At 39.5% G+C, this 23564-nt stretch overlaps 1 protein-coding gene across 1 annotated transcript in view; it reads right to left on the minus strand.

Moving 5' to 3' along the window:
• The window catches only part of adamts16 (ADAM metallopeptidase with thrombospondin type 1 motif, 16), a 113072-nt gene that overhangs the window by 43952 nt on the left and 45556 nt on the right, over positions 1–23564 (minus strand). The window contains exons 6-11 of the mRNA XM_061945085.1: positions 23023–23106; positions 21066–21225; positions 19740–19845; positions 19516–19653; positions 11214–11367; positions 4978–5073 (exon numbers count right to left, since the gene is read on the minus strand). Coding sequence (XP_061801069.1) covers positions 4978–5073; positions 11214–11367; positions 19516–19653; positions 19740–19845; positions 21066–21225; positions 23023–23106 — 738 coding nt within the window. The remainder of the gene's footprint in view (positions 1–4977; positions 5074–11213; positions 11368–19515; positions 19654–19739; positions 19846–21065; positions 21226–23022; positions 23107–23564) is intronic.

Consider the following 23564-nt stretch of genomic DNA (forward strand, 5'->3'; position numbering starts at 1 on the left):
GTGGAATTTGCATGACTGCCTGGGTTCTCTCCAGGGACTCCGGATTCCTCCCACCTCCAAAGACATGTACCTGTGTATAGGCTGATTGGCAACACTAAATGGTCCCTGGTGTGTGAATGTGAGTGTGAATGTTGTCTAACTGTGTTGGCCCTGCGATGAGGTGGCGACTTGTCCAGGGTGTACGCTTCCTATCCCCCGAGTGAGCTCCCCATGTGACCAAGAAAGGGACAAGTGTTAAAAAATGGATGGATGGATGGTCCAGATGCATTGAACATCCATTAGTGCCAGGATGTTCAATCACGGCGGATATATGTGTCGTTTTCTTCTGCTGTGGTCGCACTCAAGAGATAAAGATGTACATTTGCACATCGTTGAATTTTGATATTTATTTTTAAGTGGCATTATGGTGATTTTATTCTCATTTTAATGGTTGTTTCCAGGTGTCTTAATTGAAGCGATCAGATTAAATCTGATCGTTTTTAGGAAGTTTCTTTATCATTTATTATGTGTGGTGTACACTGCATCCAAACTTCAAGTGCAATATCATGTTTCACCTTTCCGGGGCACTGGACTTATTCCAGCATCAGAGGCACTTAACAGCAAACATACTTGAGTCTATGGAAGAATACTCAGAAGGCCAGATTTGAAAGATGAACAGATTTTCGCACCCAAAGTGCAAATCTACGATTAAGGCGCACATAAACAAACGATGTCTACACTAAGCCCCTTAAACGAATAATTATTTAGCCTAAACATCGTGTCAGCCACACTAAACCATCGTTTAAAGGGGAACATTATCACCAGACCTATGTAAGTGTCAATATATACCTTGATGTTGCAGAATAAAGACCATATATTTTTTTAACCAATTTCCGAACTCTAAATGGGTGAATTTTGGCGAATTAAACGCCTTTCTATTATTCGCTCTCGGAGCGATGACGTCACAACGTGACGTCACATCGGGAAGCAATTCGCCATTTTCTCAAACACATTACAAACACCGAATCAAATCAGCTCTGTTATTTTCTGTTTTTTCAACTGTTTTCCGTACCTTGGAGACATCATGCCTCGTCGGTGTGTTGTCGGAGGGTGTAACAACACGAACAGGGACGGATTCAAGTCGCACCAGTGGCCCAAAGATGCGAAAGTGGCAAGAAATTGGACGAAATTTGTTCAAAATACGAGGATGTGGGGAAAGCCGACAAAAATGGTCAGTCGTTTGTTCCGCACACTTTATCGACGAAAGCTATGCTACGACAGAGATGGCAAGAATGTGTGGCTATCCTGCGACACTCAAAGCAGATGCATTTTCAACGATAAAGTCAAAGAAATCTGCCGCCAGACCCCCATTGAATCTGCCGGAGTGTGTGAGCAATTCAGGGACAAAGGACCTCGGTAGCACGGCAAGCAATGGCAGCAGTTTGTTCCCGCAGACGAGCGAGCTAAACCCCCTGGATGTCTTGGCTCACACCGTCCCTTATGCCACCGAAGATGATCAAGAGAAGAATATCGACCCTAGCTTCCCTGGCCTGCTGACATCAACTCCAAAACTGGACAGATCAGCTTTCAGGAAAAGAGAGCGGATGAGGGTATGTCTACAGAATATATTAATTGATGAAAACTTTATTCATTACTCGCGGTTTTACGTAAATTATTATACATAAACTGTGTTTACCAATAATTTAGCTTAAAAACATTACAACACTTAAAAACAAACACATACCAATCGTTGGTTAGAAGGCGATCGCCGAATTTGTCCTCGCTTTCTCCCGTGTCGCTGGCTGTCGTGTCGTTTTCGTCGGTTTCGCTTGCATACGGTTCAAACCGATATGGCTCAATAGCTTCAGTTTCTTCTTCAATTTCGCTTAAGCCGCTGAAATCCGAGTCTGAATCCGAGCTAATGTCGCTACCTTGCTGTTCTATCTGCCATGTTTGTTTGTATTGGCATCACTATGTGACGTCACAGGAAAATGGACGGGTGTATATAACGATGGTTAAAATCAGGCACTTTGAAGCTTTTTTTAGGGATATTGCATGATGGGCAAAATTTTGAAAAAAACTTTGAAAAATAAAATAAGCCACTGGGAACTGATTTTTAATGGTTTTAACCCTTCTGAAATTGTGATAATGTTCCCCTTTAAGGTAACCCTCCTTGGATAATTTTTTACATGGGTAAGTGCGCCGTGTATTTCTTGAGTCTCCGGCTCTTAGCTTTGTATGGACTCATTGATCGTTTACAAACTGAGTTCGGAGCGGAAGTGAAGTCAGAAAGACCGCACCCCACACAGGAAGTGACGTCAGAAAGAACGTGCCACAGCCAGCGTCAGAACAACCGTAGCTAACCACTGGAAAGATGGAGGCGAGTCATCCAGACATGCCCGTGTTTGTCATTCTTCTACATGTACAGACGCTTGTGGAAATCACACATGAATACCTTAAGTGAAAGAAACGCGCGATTGCAGCTATTTCGGATATAACACATCTCAAACGGCAAGAGAACTTTCCAATGTCCAGGTGAGCTGGGATTCTACTTACCGAAAAACTTTGTCCATTTGTCGAAGGAGAGACAACGAGAATGCGGGCTCCCGTGGATGTGATAAAAAAAAGGTAGCGTGTGCTTTCTAATACCTGGCCGTCGAGTGAAGACTACGGAAAACATCAAATGCATTTGGACTGGCAAAGCAGATTGCATCAGTTATTGTCCGCCATGTATGTCGCGGACTCAACGTCTAGGTCCAGAGTATATAAAGTCACCAAAAGGAGGAGGAGTGTCCTGTCCAGATATCTAAATCCCTAGATTGATTGCTGTCAAATGTTCTTTGTCACACTGTTTACCTTTACATGTCCATTAAAGATTTGATTAATTTATGATGGCTCAGGTGTGATTCACTACAATAGGGCTCCACAGCACACTGGATTCCAGTTAATTGAAATACCCCAACACTGGATATTGTTCAGATAAGTTAAATTTTATTTAGAAACTTGCACACAAAACAGTACTGGAGGTGACTATGACGTGCACATTTTCTGTGCATGTGTACTCGGTCGGGTTGCGCCGGCGGACGGAGGGGGGGAGGGGGTCTTAAACGACCATTGTGTGTATGTGGACAAAGGATAAGGTTAGGTGGGATTTACCCCGGGTTGAAGGGGCCAGAATCTGTGAAGTTGTGCACATTTTTTCATTGAAGCACATGGGCGAATAGGGCCTAAATTGTTTAAGTGCCCAAGTAGTCAAATAACCAAAATCTATTTACCACCAAGTTTACAATGTGTGGTCTGTTGCAAGAAAATATAATGAAAAATAAGCAAAAAAAGGTTTCAAACCTGTGATGCAAACTAATACATTTACACCCACGATGCTTTGTCTACACCTTTACCTGTTTAGAACAATAATTCTGGAAATAAACATGTGTTCTGGCAGCACGATACAAGTTAATCTAGTAACACGTAAGGTCCGCTCATGTCAACTGCCCACTGGAAGTAATTGATGTTTTAAGTGACACTCCCATAGAGTAACAGTGCAGTGAAACGAAACTCACGTACACGTACAAATATGTATTCAAACAGGTAGACTTGGGGTAAGAACAAAGATAGACGTGTTAGAAGGGTTATTTTCAATGTCTGCATTTCCCATGTCTGACGCGGAAGATAATCTTGTCCCGCTGTTCGATCAACTTGTTTTCAACAATTTCATGTGTTTCTGCAACACACCATCCATCCATGCATTGTTTACCGCTTGTCCCGCGGGGCGACAAGTCACCACCTCATCGCAGGGCCAACACAGATAGACAGACAACATTCACACTCACATTCACACACTAGGGCCAATTTAGTGTTGCCAATCAACCTATCCCCAGGAGCATGTCTTTGGAGGTGGGAGGAAGCCGGAGTACCCGGAGGGAACCCACGCAGTCACGAGGAGAACATGCAAACTCCACACAGAAAGATCCTGAGCCCAGGATCGAACACAGGACCTTCGTATTGTGAGGCACATGCACTAACCCCTGTAACACCGTGCTGCTAAACAGGCACAATCAAATAATTTCAAAGACATGTACGATTACCGTATTTTTCGGACTATAAGTCGCAGTTTTTTTTCATAGTTTGGCCGGGGGTGCGACTTATACTCAGGAGCGACTTATGTGTGAAATTATTAACACATTACCGTAAAATATCAAATAATATTATTTAGCTCATTCACGTAAAAGACTAAACGTATAAGATTTCATGGGATTAAGCTAGTAGGAGTGACAGATTGTTTGGTAAACGTATAGCATGTTCTATATGTCATAGTTATTTGAATGACTCTTACCATAATATGTTACTTTAACATACCAGGCACGTTCTCAGTTGGTTATTTATGCGTCATATAACGTATACTTATTCAGCCTGTTGTTCACTATTCTTTATTTATTTTAAATTGCCTTTCAAATGTCTATTCTTGGTGTTGGGTTTTATCAAATACATTTCCCCCAAAAATGCGACTTATACTCCAGTGCGACTTATATATGTTTTTTCCCTTCTTTATTATGCATTTTCGGCCGGTGTGACTTATACTCCGGAGCGACTTATACTCCGAAAAATACGGTACTCACAATAATTTGCTAATAATTGTACAAAGACTCATAATGAATGGCATTATCAAATTTTTCCACACTCAAAGTCGTTCTTAAAAAATATTCTTTCGGGGCACTCAAAACGCAGTTGCCTTGTGGATGAAATGCCAAAACGATACAACACTTTACTGTTCTGACCTAAACATTCCTGTGTAGACAGGCTCTTAGGTCCAACATGTCATGTGATGCCACTGTTAAGGTGACAAACATCCTAAGCATTATCACGTTACACTTTCTCACACACACACACACACACACACACACACACACACACACACACACACACACACACACACACACACACACACACACACACACACACACACACACACACACACACCAAAAGCGTATGCTAAGTCACCATGTCAGGTCCACAGGCCGAGCCTTCTGCTGCTGGCATGAACTTGGTCTCGCACTTCCTCCCAACACGGTGGCACCAAAGAGCTTTGCAGATATCCTAGGAAAAATAACAAAAAATAATTTGCATTGCATTTCACCCCTGCGGCGTTTTTGTTTCTTCTCCAAATAGAAATGTGATGACTGCTACAACTGCCTAAAAACTGTATTGTACTACAGCAATGTGAAGAAAAAACACATTGCTGTCTGGAGAACGATTTAGAAACAAGCAGTTTCATGAACAATAACAGAAATATACATAACAAACATGGTGTGAGTGAGGCCATCACAAGTTCTGTTGTTTTAATGACACTTATCACAACAGTTGTTTTGACAACGTAAAAGGTACTTACCTACTTAACGTACTTTCCAAAAAGGTAATTGAATTACAAACAGAATTCCTCCTGAATAAATGTAATTAGTTAAAAGACTTGTGTCGCAAGCAAAATAAGTCATTGTTGAGGTACTTTTTGAAAAACCTTCACACTTTGTTGAGAAATGTTTCATGACATTAGCGAACATTATGTAATATCTGTGACTTTGAATGTTTGCCTTTAAAAGAGTGACGCCAGCTAGCGAGAGAGTATAGTCTTTAACTGAGATTCACATTCAGGAACACAAAGTGCCTCGGTTTTTGTTTACTGCCGCTTATTTTCCTAACCATTCCAGCGTGGAGTCTCAAATTATGTAGCACCGTTCTTTCACCTTCTCACGTCTCCCTCTGTTCATTTTGTATGCTCACGGCTGTGTTGTGCTCAGCTCTTGTGTCTGTGTTTTAATGACCTATTTCACGCCCTGCTAATATTTCTGTTGTACAATGAATGAAGACAGTGTTCTGACCACTTCATGTTGGTTCATGATCGCCACACTAATATTGGGCCATGACGGTGACGGCGTTGCAGTGTAATAATTATTTAGAATACCTGTTACCACAAAAAAGTAACCCTGTTACTTTGTAATGCTGTTATTTCAAACATTGTAACAGTAAATCAAACACACACATTTAGGAGGATTTTATTTAAAAACAAAAAACAAAAAACACAACCTGCAACTTGCAATTTTCCCAAAACGTTGTTATTAATTTATGTTATATTTTGATTAGGATCTGGTTAACAATACTGATACAGAAACGTTCAATAGCAAAAAATAGAAGAGCAGTGGAGTAACTTTCTGAACCGTTAAACACAGGGCCTGATGTATCCATCCATTCATTTTCTACCACTTGTCCCTTACGAGGTGGCAGGGGGTGCTGGAGCCTATCCCAGCTGCACATGGGCGGAAGGCTGGGTACATCCTGGACACGTCGCCACCTCATGGCAGGGCCAACACAGATAGACAGACAACAATCACACTCACATTCACACACTAGGGCCAATTTAGTGTTGCAGTAGCGGGAAGAACATGCAAACTCCACACATAAAGAACCTGAGCCCAGGATCAAACCCAGGACCGTATTGTGAGGCACATGTACTAACCCCTGTAACACCGTGCTGCACTCGGGCCTGATCTACTAAGATCTAAATAACAAGTGCTAAATAGTGTGAAAACAAAATTGTGTGTACTATTAATGGGTGTTTTGCAGGTCATTTACTAAGCCAATTGATTTGTAAAAAAAGTGGTATATATCAGACTTTTTAAATGAGGATTTTACATTACTATACAGGCTGTCGCCATGGACACACTTATTTCCCTCCTCATGTTATCATTGGCTCCAACCTGTGGTGTTTTGCAATGTTAGTGACCACGCAGCACACATCTATAATTGGTACCACCTTTTCTGCAATATAGAATCGCAATTTAGAAAACAGAACCTATTTTTAGTACGTCTAAACTAAGGGTGCTCTTGGAGACTGCATGACAGGTACCTTTGCTACAACACCGGCAATAACTGTGATAGGCAAAAAATGCATGTTGTAAAAAGTTTGATCGTATAGGACAGTGTTCGCAAACTTTTTTCACCAAGTGCCACCTCAGAAAACATCTTGTTGCAGCAATCACCTCCTTCTGACCGCGGCAAGGCCATTTTTGTGTGCCAGTTTGCACGTACAATCCAGACATAATAAATAAAGACGCACAACAGCAGTCGCAGAACAGTTTTAGGCTTGACAAATCACATTACGTGTGCAAAATGATTATATTTGCATCTCCTTATCTTACTATTGTGGGAATTCTAGTAATCATCATATATTCAGCATACACATGAAGAAAGACATGGTAAGTAGATGGCGCTAGATTTGCTGTCCTCTGCACACAAGCTTAATCGATCAGCGTTACGTGCGCTGTCAAGTTTGCACGTGTTTTAATACACGCAAGCCTTTAGTACATCAGGCCAGCAGGGGTGTAGAAAAACATGCACCCAACTGTGTTGGCTGTGATATGATTTTTTTGTTTGTAAACTTATGAGGTATGATTTAAACTGACAGGTACAAATATGCATTGAAAGAAATAGAAAATAAGCTGCAATCACAAGAATAATAGGGCACGACTGCCAAACTCAATTCACATGATCTCGCAGACGGGATTCTCAGCAGTGGTCTGAAAAAAATGGGATGGGAGCACTGTGTGGTTTCCATGATCATGTTGCCAGAAAAACACAGTCTACTACTTTTAAGCATTTCCATCCTCTTACTATCTGAATGACTGCATCTGACTGAGCTTGACAAGTCAGCACAGATGCTGACAGGAACCTTGGAGTCGGCGCTGAGCTCCAAAAGAGCCATTTTGAATTCCATCCCAAACCTGAGTTGTCCAACATACTGTAGCTTGTTTAAAACTGTTCTAGAAAAAAAATGCCAAAGAGAGGAAGTGAGGCATGAAAATATAATAAAAAGAGGCAAACAGTTAGACAGGAAATTGAAATATAGGACAACACACAATAACCATACCCTATAATATCTGATCTTGGGTGTTTTATGAAGGTAGACCACACATTTTGAACCCTACAGTCTTACCATGAGGGAGGTTTAAAATTGCTTGCCAAAAAGGGTTATACATTGACATGTACAATCAACTGCAGCTGAGAGGTTGATGTTTTGTTTAATTAGAGAGAAATATCTGGAAAGGCTATGATTTTAAGTGCTGCTAAGAGACTCTGGGCTGCCGTTCACTCCGATGCTACCAGGTGCACAAGTGTCGTCCAAAAGACATATTGTAAGAACGAATCCACGAGAGAGCACTTGTTGAATATTTTATAGCTGAAATCAGGTTTAGGTAATGAAATGTTCGGGTGTTTAGACGAGCATGTTCAGGACAATGACGTGTTTATGTAATAGGGGAGTCTGAAGCTTGTTTTTTCAAACGTATTCATGCTTTTACTGTCATTCTTCCACATGTCGTACAAAGCTTGTATGCTAAACTTCATTTAACTAGACAGTGTGATGTAACCCTCTAAGAAACACCTGTTTAAATACTTGGAAATTATACATTTTAACCTAACATGCTGTATGTTTCATATACAATTATAATAAGGATCTTGTGATATATATTTTTACTTTTAGATACTAAATTACACATTTTAATTATCTTTCACTGATATTTTTCCTCATACAATCATCAATATATGCTTATTGTATGGCTATAACTATTGATTAGTGTATTTGATTAATCGCGTAATCGGATAGAACACCCTTTACAGCCTCAATGCGTACTTTAGGGAAAATATTTGACTATAACTATATTTCCACTTGATATAACCTTTATTCATTTTTGATAAATGCACATATCAACATTGAAATTGCGCTTTTAACATGTATGCAAAAAAAAAAATCTGCTGTCCGTTGCCACACAGATCATGGCACCCACACAACACACTGCACTCTATTGCAGCGGCCAGGTTCCAGGCATTCACTGCAGTCCGTATTTGATCAATTTGTATTGGTTAGGCTCATTAAACAATTAATCAAAAAGAAAATAATACAAATCAAAGCTTTTTTGTAATCAAATTAATTGATTTACTAGATTAATTGTAGCAAGCCGAGCTGATTGTCTGAAATAAATCAAACGGTTTTCTCTTTCTCTTACACACACACACACACACACACACACACACACACACACACACACACACACACACACACACACACACACACACACACACACGCAGTTATTTTAGGATAACTCATCTTTCTCATTCCCTGTTCATTGCCCGATCAGAAATAAAAATATACAATGAAAAAAACATTGGTTATTAATACATTTAGAAATATTTATTTCTCATGGTTGAAATGTATACAGACATGCAGGACCGACAAAAAGCTGAGGGCAAAAGTTTATCCTCGTTGTTCACATAGACACTGGCTACTTTTTTGGATGGGCTGTTAGATTTTATGTTGAGTATACTATTTATGATAATATTGTCACCTGATTACTGTGAAACTTAAAGGGGAACTGCACTTTTTGGAGAATTTTGCCTACCATCCACAATTCTTATGTGAGACAAGAACACATATGTCTATCTCTTTTTTAAGCATTCTAAATCGTAAAAAGAAATGCTAGCAAGAGGTGGCTAAGAATGCAGGCAATGGGGATTCAATCTATTCCGCCTACAAAGCCCTCTGAAAAACATCCAAAAACCTCCATCAACTTTTTATATACATGCTGTAAGTTAATATGTAATGTAGTAACAGACACATCTTTAATAACATTTAATATTTACCGCATTTTGGTAATCTTAAGCATTACCGGAAAATGTTGGCGGCGCATTGATTTCACAGAGCACATTGCAATGTTTGTGATTTCCATCAACAATAACAACAAATCCTGGCAAACTTTGTGAAAGCCAACAATGACTACTTTGGGGTGAATGATGATCAAGAACCTTATATTTTTGAGCCTGAAAATAAGGGGGATGAGCGATGATTTTTAGAAGCTGAATGCTTAGCAGATCCAGCTCTAGTAAAACACTAAGCATCATGCAGCAGTATTGCTCAGTGCTAAGAAAATACAAATCTCTAACATAATAAAACAATCACTGACTGTATAAGATCTGTTTTAATGGGATGGCGGCTGATGAGATGTTTATTTCTTTTAGCACAAGACTCGTTTCCCGTTTAGAGGATGAATTCATCATAATCCTCACTTAGGTAAAAAACAAAAAAAGGTATATTATTGCATACATACATATTATTGCGTCTTTCTAGGGATGTCTGCATACCCAAATTGACCAACATCTCGAGTGTTCCTCTCAGCGAGGCATGATTTATAAACTTGCACAAACTTTCACCAACGCAGGCTGTGCAGCAGCTTAGTATGTCAAGCTGCAATAGTTACCTTACCTAAGAGTAGTTCCTCGGCGTGACTACTTACAATAACAATGTCGCTAAAAATACTTGCTTAATATGCAGGTCACGGCATGCACATGGAGTTGGCAGTTTTGAATGTATTTTTGGAGGGCTTTACAGGCAGAATAAATGAATACCATAAGCTAGAATGTTAGCCACCTCTATCTAGTGTTTTTTTGCTATTTATAATACAAGAGAAGACATACGTGTGCTTGTCTTACATAAGGATTATGAATGAAAGGCCCCTCTATTTCGTGCACCATCACAGTTTCATTAGATTCAATACAAAAAAAATGTGCCTCTGGAAGTGCCTTAGACAATATTGTTTCTGGTGAATGTATATATTTTTGTCAATTTACAAATGAAAGAATCTAAAATCAGACACACTATGTCCAACAGCGACATCAGCAGTAATGCGACAATGTGACAGTAACGAGGAACAATTCCCATTGGCAATGCTCCAGTGTATATATAGTCATAGATCCCAGTGAGTATTTCATGGGCAGCATTGTAGATCTCTTTGTTTGTTTTGCGTGTGTATGCGTATGTGTGTGTGAGCGAGAGAGAGAGAGAGAGAGAGAGAGAGAGAGAGAGAGAGAGAGAGAGAGAGACAGAGAGAGAGAGAGAGAGAGAGAGAGAGAGAGAGAGAGAGAGAGAGAGAGAGAGAGAGTATGCATGCATGCAGACGAGCGCAAGCAGGCCTGAGATTTCTAAATCAGTTTCACTCTTCTCCTCCTTCCTTGACCCCATTCCCTCAATCACACTTCCATACTTTAAAATAAATAGATTCCCAAAGCTCTCAGGTTCGAGGAAGTGAGCTGAGAAAATGTGAATGAATCATAACAATAGCAGGGCATTTTCATTATTTATTTTTTTTTAGACCCGTGGGGGATTTCATGACTTATCAAAAAAACAATTTTACCTTCTTAAAATCAAGGGTGCAGAGCTTGGCCTTTTCCCCAAACTGCCATTTGCATTGTGTGTCTGCATCATAGAGCTCGCCTGGCAGCTTCTCAGGGTAATGATACTCCTTGACTCCTTGGGGTTCATCCGATAGGCACAAAGCCTGGGCCGAGCTGATGGATAGAACAGAAGAGCGGAATAAATGGATGATGTCCGTTTGCATTTGTGGCTATGATGCATGCAGAAAAAAATAATAAATTATGAAATTAATGTAGCATTGCCAAAGAGTATATAGTGACTTCAAAAAGAAAAGTAACATTTACAACTTAATTAAACAATTGCAATATACTATTTAACTGTTTGATTTGTAACCAGGTTGTCACAAATTAACCGTTGAGATCATGTCGATGCATTGATTCGCTAATTAACTTTGAGTTGTTACATTTTGCCCTGATCGAAATTGGGGCTGGGGGTGTCAGCATGTCTGTGATCTCCTCCTTTTTTATTTTCGTTTTTCCACAGAGGTGGGCTCCGCCAGGGTAATTGTTGGATGTCCCATCTCCATCGTTGGGGTCCCTGCAGGGGGTGGGTGATTCCCGTGGCTCCGTGCTGGGCGGTCTTGCTGCAGTCGACTTAAGTGGGGCGGCCTGAGCTGGCTCTCAATGTCCCCCGCCGTGCTCTCCTGGAGGCGGGGGGGATTGGACTCGTTGGGGCCCAGTTGCTTGTTGGATGGGGTGATCTTTCCGTCGACTGCAGGGAGTCTCTGGGCTCCTCGGAGCAGGGCGTCCCATCGTTCTGCTCACGTGGGATGTGGTCTCTCGCTGGTTTGGGGTCTAGTCGTCTCCTGCTTCTCCCGTGCCTTGTCCTTGGCCGGGCGCATCTGTATACGGCCTGCCGCTGGCCATCCCGGGGGCATGTAGGGTCCGGTCCTGGGGGTCATGTCGCTGGCCGGCCTCCCTGCGTGGGGCTGGTGGTCTCTAGTTTCTTGGGCACCGCACTTGCTGTTTTGGGTTTGGTTTTCTTAATGGCTAGGATCGTACTTTGGCTCCCGCACATATTTGGAAACAAATATATTGTACATGCAAACATACATACATACATATATTTATACATACGTACAGTCATACATACATAGGTACATATGCACCCACATATATACACACACGGCACATACTGTATACATGTACATTGACTGTTCAAATATTCATACACACTGTACATACACATGCACATTTACATAATTCATTCATGCATATAACCATGTTTCATCAAACATATACTAATGTTGTCGTCCCCCCAAGGAAAACTGGGTAGAAACGCGACACACTGCTAAAGCTTAACCTATTATTACCATAACAATCTACAAGGTTAATACAGTGCACACTTTTTTCTTCCCTCTTCTTTATCTGCTTTATTTTGTAATTCAATTATCTATTACATTTATGTATTGGTGCATTTGAAGCAATTGCAATGTTGATAATAAAAAATAAAAAAAGGCATTGAAGCTTAGGGAAGGCTATGCAGAACAAAACTAAAACTGAACTGGCTACAAAGTAAACAAAAACAGAATACTGGACGACAGCAAATACTTACTGTGGAGCAAAGACGGCGTCCACATTGTACATCCGAACATGACATGACAATCAACAATGTCCTCACAAAGAAGGATAAAAACAACTGAAATATTCTTGATAGCTAAAACAGAGTAGCTGCGGGAAATATCGCTCAAAGGAAGACATGAAACTGCTACAGGAAAATACCAAAAAAAGAAAAAAAGCCACCAAAATAGGAGTGCTAGACAAGAACTAAAACACTACACACAGGAAAACAGCTAAAAACTAAAAATAAGTCACGGCGTGATGTAACAGGTCGTGACAGTAAACTTACTTTGAGACAAGAGCTATAGTGATGTATGGTTGGTTATGGTTTAAAGACATATCCAACAATTGCTACAACGACTTTTTACTGTCAACTGAGTTTTGTTTTTTAATGATTTCTGCTGGTGGTGTGACTCCGGATTTTTCCAACGCAAAAAATGTGCCTTGGCTCAAAAAAGGTTGAAAAACACTGGTATATTGAATCAAAACTACATTTTACCATTGCAGTCTGACTGTCAATTGAGGTGGGAACAATAATCCAGTCTACGATGCATTACAAATAGTATGTGGACGATTCCTGGCTCGATGGACAAATGTCCAAACGTTGATTATTTACGTATATTAAATAAAGTAATACAGACGGTTCTAAAATGCGGCATTAATGCTAATGTTCTCTAAACATTAGTTCTAGGGTTGGCTCTAACTAACCAAAGGAGAACCACAAGCTACCATTCTTTTAATTTGATTTGTTAGGAGGGTTAGCGGGGACACACACAGAAGAAGCAGGAGGAGAAGACAAGCTACGCCAAACCGCGGCGCTAAGATAGCTCGGTTGTGAAGTAGTGAAACAAGAAAATAATACATGCTTTGTACATTTCAACAGAAGGCTGATAGGAACCACTTCACAGCAGAGAATAACCAGCTGGTTAAGCTGAAGAAAAACAATTGCGGGTGCAAAATTGTCAAGACTGTAATTACTGTCACATGTAACAGAATAAAACAATACCATGCAAATGAAATGGAAAAAACAAGTCTGATTTAAAGATGATCCATTGTTCTCCAAGTTAGAGATGTTGCTATGGGAACATAACAGTCTGCCAAACTTATATCCTAAGCGACATGTTTTAATGTACTCCACACTCCATTTTGAGCAAAAAAGCCATGTCACCTGTGTCCACAGACAAGTGGGGGATTTCCAGTATTAAGTGATCACCGATTCTCATACGGAAAACTTAAAAGACCGCGGTCTGGGGAATACAGTTCAAAAGTAGGGCTGAAAGAACATGAAAAGACACACTATTTTGGACAAGTTCATTGCAGTGGCCTTATTGGATGGAGCAGAGAATGTACGTGTGGAAACTTGTGTGTGTGTGTGTGTGCGTGTGTGTACGTGTGTGTGTGCGTGTGTGTGTGTGCGTGAACATATGCTTGTGTTTCTTATGTGCCAATAGAAAACAATTGCTGTTCAATGTCTGGATATCCTTCATTGTTCACATAATAAAGTTTCTGAAAAAGACATTACAGGATACACACGTCAACAAGTAAGGTTAGACGAGTGCAGACACTCATCCTTATTCTGCATTTTAAAGGCAGTTGTTACATATTCACATGAGATTGCATCCATTCACATCGTACCAGCTGGTGAATACTATGTCTGGGTCAGATGTTAGTTGGTCTTTATATTTATACACTTATTTACAGGCGGCCCTTGTGTTCCAACGTTTTGTGGTTATGGACACACTCCTATAAACACTGTGAATTAGGGTTGTAGGGTATACCTGTACTAATAAAGTATCGCGGTACTAATCAATTGAAATCAGTACTATACCACCTTTGAAAAATACCAGTACCATTCTTTCATTTGAAGGCAGCTGTGCAGCGGTGACTACAGAGCTGATGCACATGATGTTCAGTGTGTCAAAACGCACACACAAAGGGCATACAATCAATAACACCATGGTGGAGAAGAATGGCAAAAAACGGTAATTCTACTGGTTAATAAAGAGTGTACGTGAAGCGCAATATGGAGCTATTTGGGTTTCAAAACTAACAATAAAGGTGACGCTTTAAACAGGGAAGCGCCGCGTTCCTGCTTGTCGGCTCCCAGACCGTGGTCGGGGAGCGCAGGGGAGACGTTTCCTCCAGGGCTGATGTTTTGTCGGGGGTAACACCCTTCACTTTACCCATAAGGCTACGCTCTTTGGTTGGAATGACAAGGCCGTCGATTAGTTTCAACTTGGTCACTTTATTTATTATTTCCACAGGGCACACCCGGATATCCACCATGCTACTGACACTCCTGCACATGCTACTGCTACCTCTCCTAACTTGCCCACTCAACTACTCACGTCACTCACCCCACATAAAGGAGCACACACATACATACGCCACTCTCACAACAGCTGCTTTAAAACACGCCTCACCAAATGTGCCGATTAGTATTACTACATTTGCTTCAAACTTAGATAAACATTTAAATAATAAGCCTTCAGATCTGCACAAGGAGTTATAAAAAGTGACAGGTAATAATGTAGTTGTTACACCTGTCCTGCTGTTCGCCTCCAATGCAGACCGCAGTCGAGGAGCACAGGGAAGACGTTCCCTTCGGAGTAGATGGCAATTCAATGCCTTTTAATTCATATTTTAACCTTGTAAAATTGTTCTTTGAATGTGAGTGTTTAATGTAGTGTAATTTTTTATGTTAAAATAAAGCCACTATTGACATTTTTCGTAGTTCCCTTTATTTGGAAAAGTATCGATATACATTTTGGTACTGGTACCAAATTATTGGTATCAGGACAACGCTACTGTGAATAAAGAAAAAAATAACAAGTTTTGTGCATTATATTGAGCAAGGACAACATGCCTTTTGTACTTTTTAGTTAACTTTTTTCCCTTCATTAAGTCTCCCAAGCGTGAGGCAGAGTCTTCTGATGGCAGTGCGTCAAAGAAAAGGAAAAATAAAGTTTAAGTAACGTCAAGCGAGACTGACATGGTAAAATGCGCAGAAAGTGGAGAAACGCTGATTAACACTGGTTACATGCAAAGTTTGACACACTAAGCCAGTTCTGATAATGTCAGCAATAGCTTCTACTCATTTGACTAACTATACTGCTTTCTTCTTATTACACATTGACTTAATTGCATTAAGTATTTCTGCAGTATTAAGCAGATCATCAACACAAATAAGTTGCTAAAATTTCGGTTTAAGCTGCGAGTAGAGATGTAACGATTACCCGAATAATGATAAACCGTGCTAAAATTACACACGGGTAATATTACCATTTAAAATGATTGTAATACTGTGATTGATTACCACACTGAAAAACTCATGATGATAATGCTCATTACCTGGAAAAGCAGCTACTGCCCTAACTGGTCGCTGGCTTAAACGCAAACATGAAAACAAGATATATTGATATATATTTCCCTGTTATAAACGTCATATACCAATCTAAACTTGTATAAACCTGTCTGATCAATTCAGCGTTGTGCACATTGGATTAACAGAATGTGCTTTTATGACAGAGTGATAGATTTGGAAAATCCATACACAGACGTGCCTAAAACAGGAAGTAAACCCGTGTGACATCACATAAACTGGACGTATTATTGTGAAACACTCTAAAACCTTTTCAAATTAAAACAGACAAAGATAGACATATTTAATCACTCAAATAACAACAATATGGCTCTTAAAGGAAGAACTGCACTTTTTGGGAATTAACCACAATCCTTATGTAACACAAGAACACGCGTTTTTCCCTCTAATGTGCATTCTAACTTGTCAAAAACTGCAAGTAAGAGGCAGTTAACGATGCAAGTAATGGGGATACAATCTATTTCGCCTATAAAGCCCTCTAAAAAACATCCAAAAACCTCCCAACATTATTTTATATACATGCTTTAGGTATGTATGTAATGTAGTAACAGGTATATTCATGATAACATGTAATATCTTACAATATTTTGGTAATTTTAAGCATTCATGTAACTTCTTAAGCTGGGCATATTATTTTCACAGAACGCATAGCAACAAACGATTGTCAACAACATCAGGAGCACTTTCTGTGTTTGCTACCACTAATAGCAGACTTTGTGACAGCCTTGAAGCGTTAGTTTTATTGCTAAACGTTTAAATAAGAACATAAATCAGTGATTTACAATAGCTCTCACTGGGATGCCGACTGACGGGATGTTTTATCTTTTAGAACTTGTACTATCTTTGAGCTGTTAAATTCGGAATAATCTTCACTCTTCGGATAAAAAAAAATGCTTCCCAGCCATGTTGCAATGGTTTTAGGTTGTGATCCATTTGTTGAGAGCCATGTTGGTGAAGTGTGGATTTTCAAAGTTGACCAACTTCCTGGCTTGGCGTCACAACCCTCTATTATACAAGTGAGTCATGATTTATAACCTAGCATTAGCAGAAGCAGCTCAAGCTCCTTCTTCTACCTTATTTTATGGCGGGTCATAACCAATGTTATTAGCAGCTCAAGCTAGCTACTAGCTGGCTACTCGCTAGTGGTTGAACGAGCAGTGTGAGAAAGGCGATGTGTCACAACGGCAGAAAAGTAGTTCTTCGATGTTTGCTTTTACAAAAACAATGTCGCTATAGCTTGGTTAATATGCAGGTCAAAGCTTGTAAATAAGGCGTTGTTGGCGGGGTTTTGGACATTTTTTAAGAGCGCTATATAGGCAGAATAGATGAAACACCATTAATCTGCAGTGTTAGCTGCCTTCTACCAGCAGTTTTGTACTATTTAGAATGCACGTAAAAGGGCAAGTTGTGTGTTCTTGTCTCACATAAATAGATTGTGGATGATTGGCAACATTACAAAGAGTGCAGTTCTCAATTAAGAAGCAAGAACAATATACAATGTTTCCTCTGCCAAGGAAAGTATATTGTATGCGCTAAAATAAAACTTGGTAAAAATACTTAAGTATGTGTATAAGTACTTTTTGAGCACACACAACGATACCGTGGTAATAATTAAATTGTATACAAATGATGACCGTTACATCCCTGGCTAAATAATAGGATGTAATATATATACATATTTTATACAATACAGTTATAGTACTGAAATAATTACATGTTCCTAATGAAGTGTCCGATGAGTTTGTACATACGGAGAGGTAAGAATCTCACATTTTTTCTAGATGACTTTGATTTAAAAAAAAAAAAAAAAAGTGAATAAATGTCCACTGCAGAGGACGCTGGTTCTCAACAGGATATTAACTTTGCAATTGAGGGAATGGATTTTATAAATTGATCCGCTTTTAGAGAGACCCATGGAAGCTGGTGGGATTTTTTTCTCTGAAACTCCATCCATACTGTTTGGGTGATTGTAAGGCAGACTCTGATCGCTCAAACTGGGTATAGACGTGGGAGCCATGTTTTCAAAATAGACGGATTATATATTGTATGTACTAAAATAAAACTTGGTTAAAACACTTAAGTATGTGTATAAGTACTTTTTCAGCACACACAATGATACAGTGGTTATAATGAACATTGATAAAAATGATGACTGTTACATCCCTGGCTACATAATAGGATGTATTTTTTTTTTTATATACAATATAGTTAGAGTATTGAAATAATTAGATGTTCTTAATGAAGTGTCCGATGAGTGTCTACATACTGAGAGGTAAGAATTTTCCATCTTCTATGGATGACAGGGGGCTTAAAACCCATGGCTATGCCAAGAAAAACATTTGTAAGTGTCCTTTAAGTAGACTGTGTCTGTCATGCTAGCTGTCTGTCATTTTTAGGCCTGACTGAGTGTTGGCACAGATTTCTCTGTCATTGCTGAGTGAGGATGTGAAGGGTCAGAATGAGTACAGATTGCGCAAAGCTTCTTTGAATTGAAGACGATGGAGCCATTCAAGAGTCTCTCAATACAACGCATCTACAGTATATCTGCACACCAATTGGGAAAAATGCAATTGGGAAAATAAATGGGAAATGACCCCAGGCAGCCCAATGATCTCAGGTGGTGCTTAATATAAGGCCGACAGACATAACGAGGGTGACATCAACCCAACTCTAATAACGGGGTGACAAACAGTGTGCGTCTCCAACACTGCAAAGGTTCAGTTAACACAAGGGTAAATTTAGTCGGGACACTAGCTTTGTGGCTATCTGGTTTCAAGCACACTTATTCTCTCTCCCTCAGACACACACGCACGCATAGCCAGACACATAGACGCAATGCCTGTGATGCATACTTTCTTGCTTGGTTGAGCAGGCTGCATGCGTGAAAAAGTTACTGCACAAACACAGCGGCAGCTTTTGTGCACATTCACTCTTAAGTATCTTGACAATATTGTTGTTGTTTTTCAGAAGATGTTTCAATCTCACATTCTTGGTTCATCGGCTTGCATATACATTAAATAATATCTTTATTTTCCTGGGCATATTGATTCACTCATCGTTCATATTAGGCTCCGTAAGCTTGCTATATCAACAAGAAGTGCCATTCGTAATAATTTTGCTGGAATCCTTCAACAAGTACAGTATGTACCGTATTTTTCGGACTGTAAGTCGCAGTTTTTTTCATAGTTTGGCCGGGCTCCAGTGCGACTTATATATGTTTTTTTCCTTTTTACTATGCATTTTCGGCAGGTGCGACTTATACTCTGGTGCGACTTATACTCCGAAAAATGCGGTATATGTGTATATATATCACTAATAACAATAAAGCTTTGTTTTCTTACTTGAGAAAGCGGCTGAGGTACTGGCGGCTGCATGCGGACCATGAGAAGATACCGTTGTGACCTGCTAATGTGGGAGACATGATGTTGCCTTCTGATTTCTTACAAATGTTTCCTTCACCGTCATGGACCATTCCAAAACTGAGGAATTTAAACACAAAGTTATAAAGAGTCCCAAAGTCAGAAAGCATTATTGTTGTTATCATGACAGAGATGGACATTCTTACTTGTGTCCAGATTCATGGGCAATAGTGAATGCCAAGCCGAGACCAGTGTCCTCATTAATGGTGCAGCTCCTGTACTTGCTGCACATGCCGCTGATTGGAGCAAAACCTTCAAAAAACAGTAACACACATTTGCATTACAATTACACATTGTAATTGTGTTCTCTTCTGACAAACTACAAATTATTGTTGACATTATTGTTGACCCTGTCTTTAACAGTGCAACCTTAACCTATTTGTATGGATCAGTGTCCACTATCCATTTGTCCATAGATGCATATACAGCACGTTTGGCTGAGGGTCAAAACTATCCTCAGAGGCTTAATTCATGCTTTTATCTCCAAGAGGCGGAATCTCTCGGGTGGAATTTAGCTTTGTGTTCTGTTATTTTGGAACTTTAAAGCATACAGATGGCAAAACCATTAAAATAAAAATGTTCTCATGTGCATTATTATTTTGAATTTGGACATTTAAAATCAGTAGGTTATTTTATCATGGGAATTGACGTTTAAACCTTCTATTTTTTGCAACCGCAGTACATTTTTCTTTAAATGAGCATGTGATTTTTACGTTCAAGAATGCCATATGCCGGAATTAACTTTTTTTTTTTTTTTTTTACACACACAGACCAACACCTTTGAACTTTTCTTCTCAGGACACTGCTAGTCTCAACACTTTGAAGTCCAAACTGAATAAGTGTGCATGTGTGTTTTTGCGTGTACACAAGCATCACAGCCTCCCAGAAACACTACATAGACTATTTTCTCACAGTGTCGAGGACAACAATGTGGTAGGATTGTCATTACCGCAAACAAGCTGTTGCTTTTTTGTTAGACACCACACACTCATGACTGTGACATTGTGTGTGAACATAATAAGTTGTAGAAAACAGCAGAAAACATTGAAGAATAATAATAGATATGTTTTTTATGAACCCTCTATTGATTTAATAGCACTAGTGTGCATTATTCTGCAAAGGTCTGGAACTAATTAGGTATCTCAATAGTTGGGGTGAAATTCAGCTTCAGATCTTTTTTACGGCATTATAGAAAGCAGCAACAATTTTCAGCATCTGTTTTTGTGTGATACACCATCTGACAAAGGACAGGAGCATCTTCCCAGAGAGAAGAGATCAGAATGAATGATTGCTTGTGGGTTTTTTTTTATTGTAAAATCGATTTAAAAAATAAAATAAATAAATAAATACATAAGGAGAATTGATGTTCATGCAACCTTATCATAACAAGCCTTTGTGCCAAATTATCTTACTTTCACAGCTGCATTCAAATGTATTATTTCTTTTAAGTATTGTCAGAGTACATTACGTACCCAGGGTGTCACATGGTTCATTTTTCCAGGAGCAGATGTCAAGTCCAGTAAGAAGAATGGCGTGGTCATGGCGCTGACCCTCCCGGCCTCCAAGCGTGGACTGCCACTGGCAGAAACTGTTCAGTGTGTGGTCTGCATGGTGACTGATCACCAATCCGTCCTGTGACATAAGGGTTATGAGAGGTAAGACAAGGTCTACTAAGGTCCAAATAAGTGCTAAATAGCGTCAGAAAAGTAAAGAATGGCGAATACTATTAGTGGGCGTGTTGCAGATGATCGACTGAGACTCTGTGTACAATTGATAACAGGAGCAGAAGCGGAGGAGACCACCCTATTTAAATGAGGTTTTTGCGTGTAGCCTACTACGACTCTCCACATTCATGACATCATATGGTCCAGCAGTCCAACCCCTGCTGTTTCGTTATGTTGTGGAACATGCAGCAGACAGATATAATATGAACCTTCCTTTTTGGGCAATATAAAAGCGCGATCAAGACAAGATAACCTATTTTTAAGCATGCCAAAGGTGTGCTCTGAGAGGCGTGAGTGTTGTGATGGTGCTGCCCAAGAAAAAGCATATTGCCAGAAGTTTTCTCATATATTTGTATACAGTAATAATACAGTATATATATATACTAATACAGTATATTATATATATATATATATATATATATATATATAGTTATATACATATGTATGTGTGTATATGAATGTATGTAGATAGGCATATGAATAAACCAACACTATAACACAATACAAAAAAATTAAAGTTAAAGTTAAAGTTAAAGTACCAATGATTGTCACACACACACTAGGTGTGGCGAAATTATTCTCTGCATTTGACCCATCACCCTTGATCACCCCCTGGGAGGTGAGGGGAGCAGTGGGCAGCAGCGGTGGCTGCGCCCGGGAATCATTTTGGTGATTTAACCCCCAATTCCAACCCTTGATGCTGAGTGCCAAGCAGGGAGGTAATGGGTCCCATTTTTATAGTCTTTGGTATGACTCGGCCGGGATTTGAACTCCCAACCTACCGATCTCAGGACGGACACTCTAACCACTAGGCCACTGAGTAGGTTGCCAGCAGACACCAAAACAAATCAATTTAATGTGTTTTAATAAGCCCCTTAAGTCACCCAGCAGCTGTAAAATTCTAAAATGATGTAGCTGAATAGACAATGTTTAATATTTTTATTTCTGACAGTTCAAATATGTTGAACTGTGCTTGCAGTGTGATTGTCTCCTGTTTTCACAACCATTTGTGCGTAACTGTGCCAGTTTGCACATACTTTCGAGAGGCGCTAAATATAGACGGAAAACAGCAGTTTCAGAACAGTCTTGATAAATCACATTGCGTGCGATAAATGATTACATTTGCATCTTCTTCTCCCAGCATATGCATGAACTCAGACAGCCTAAATTGACTTCACTCGCTATTTTGCTAATTTCGGAGACACAATTTAGTTTGCATGTGTTTTAATACACGCAAACCTTTAGTAGCTCAGGCCTTAAGAGGTACAACAAAAAGGTCAGTGCAGGACAGTACATCTGCAGCATCTAAAAAGATCAGGAATAGAGGGAATGTGGTTATCAAAATGATGCTATTAAAAACAGATTAGGTCAGTTTTGCGCAGCAGTTCAAGCGGCTAAATATTGTAACAAAAATAAAATAGCGTAGGTTGTCACCCTTGCAAACTAGCTTCACTTTTATAAACATATTGGTAAACTAATAACTCTGACACCAAAACTGATCCCAACTATGTATCTTTGTGGAGGTAGATTGTATGTCTTCTAGCTCACTAGATTTTGCAGTTGCTAGGTTAGAGTAAATCATTTTAGAATAACTATGAATGAAAACCTAAATCGGCTTCTTTCTGCTGACGCTGTTAAATAAATGTTTAGCTGACAGGGTTTTGGTGCTCAGTTTAAGAACATGTTTTCTTCAAAGTGTTCTCACCTGCTCTTCATCTAGAAGCACAAGTCCCACTATTACAATGTTGATGCTTCCTCCTATGGTTCCATCTTTAAAGAGACTGGACACCTATAATACATGCAGTCATCAGTTAGAAAAAAGTAAATTACATATCATATACACAGTGACTTTGGCATAAACATATGAAGTATTAAGATAATTATGAGAATACATATTCTAAAAACACACATTTTTTGCTGTGTGTTTTTGGTCCACACATGGGGTTTTATTCCCAAAAACTTCAGCTTCGGCATGTGTGCGTAAAACTGAGCTTTCTGGTTAGTGTTGTAAGCATAGGTGGGTAGAAACGCACTACATTTACTTTAGTAACTTCTTGAATAAATTGTACTTTTCAGAGTACCGGTAGTTTTAATGCAACATACTTTTTGCTTTTAATTTTTTTTGGGGGAGAAGCATTGCTGCTTTTACTTTGTTAGTTACATTCCTACATTGTTACATACAAGTTACCTTGACTTTCATTCTGATCACTACATTTATTTATATCATCACCTTATCAATTTATGATC

Source organism: Nerophis lumbriciformis, linkage group LG04 (assembly GCF_033978685.3).
Source record: "Nerophis lumbriciformis linkage group LG04, RoL_Nlum_v2.1, whole genome shotgun sequence".
Classification (NCBI taxonomy): domain Eukaryota; kingdom Metazoa; phylum Chordata; class Actinopteri; order Syngnathiformes; family Syngnathidae; genus Nerophis; species Nerophis lumbriciformis.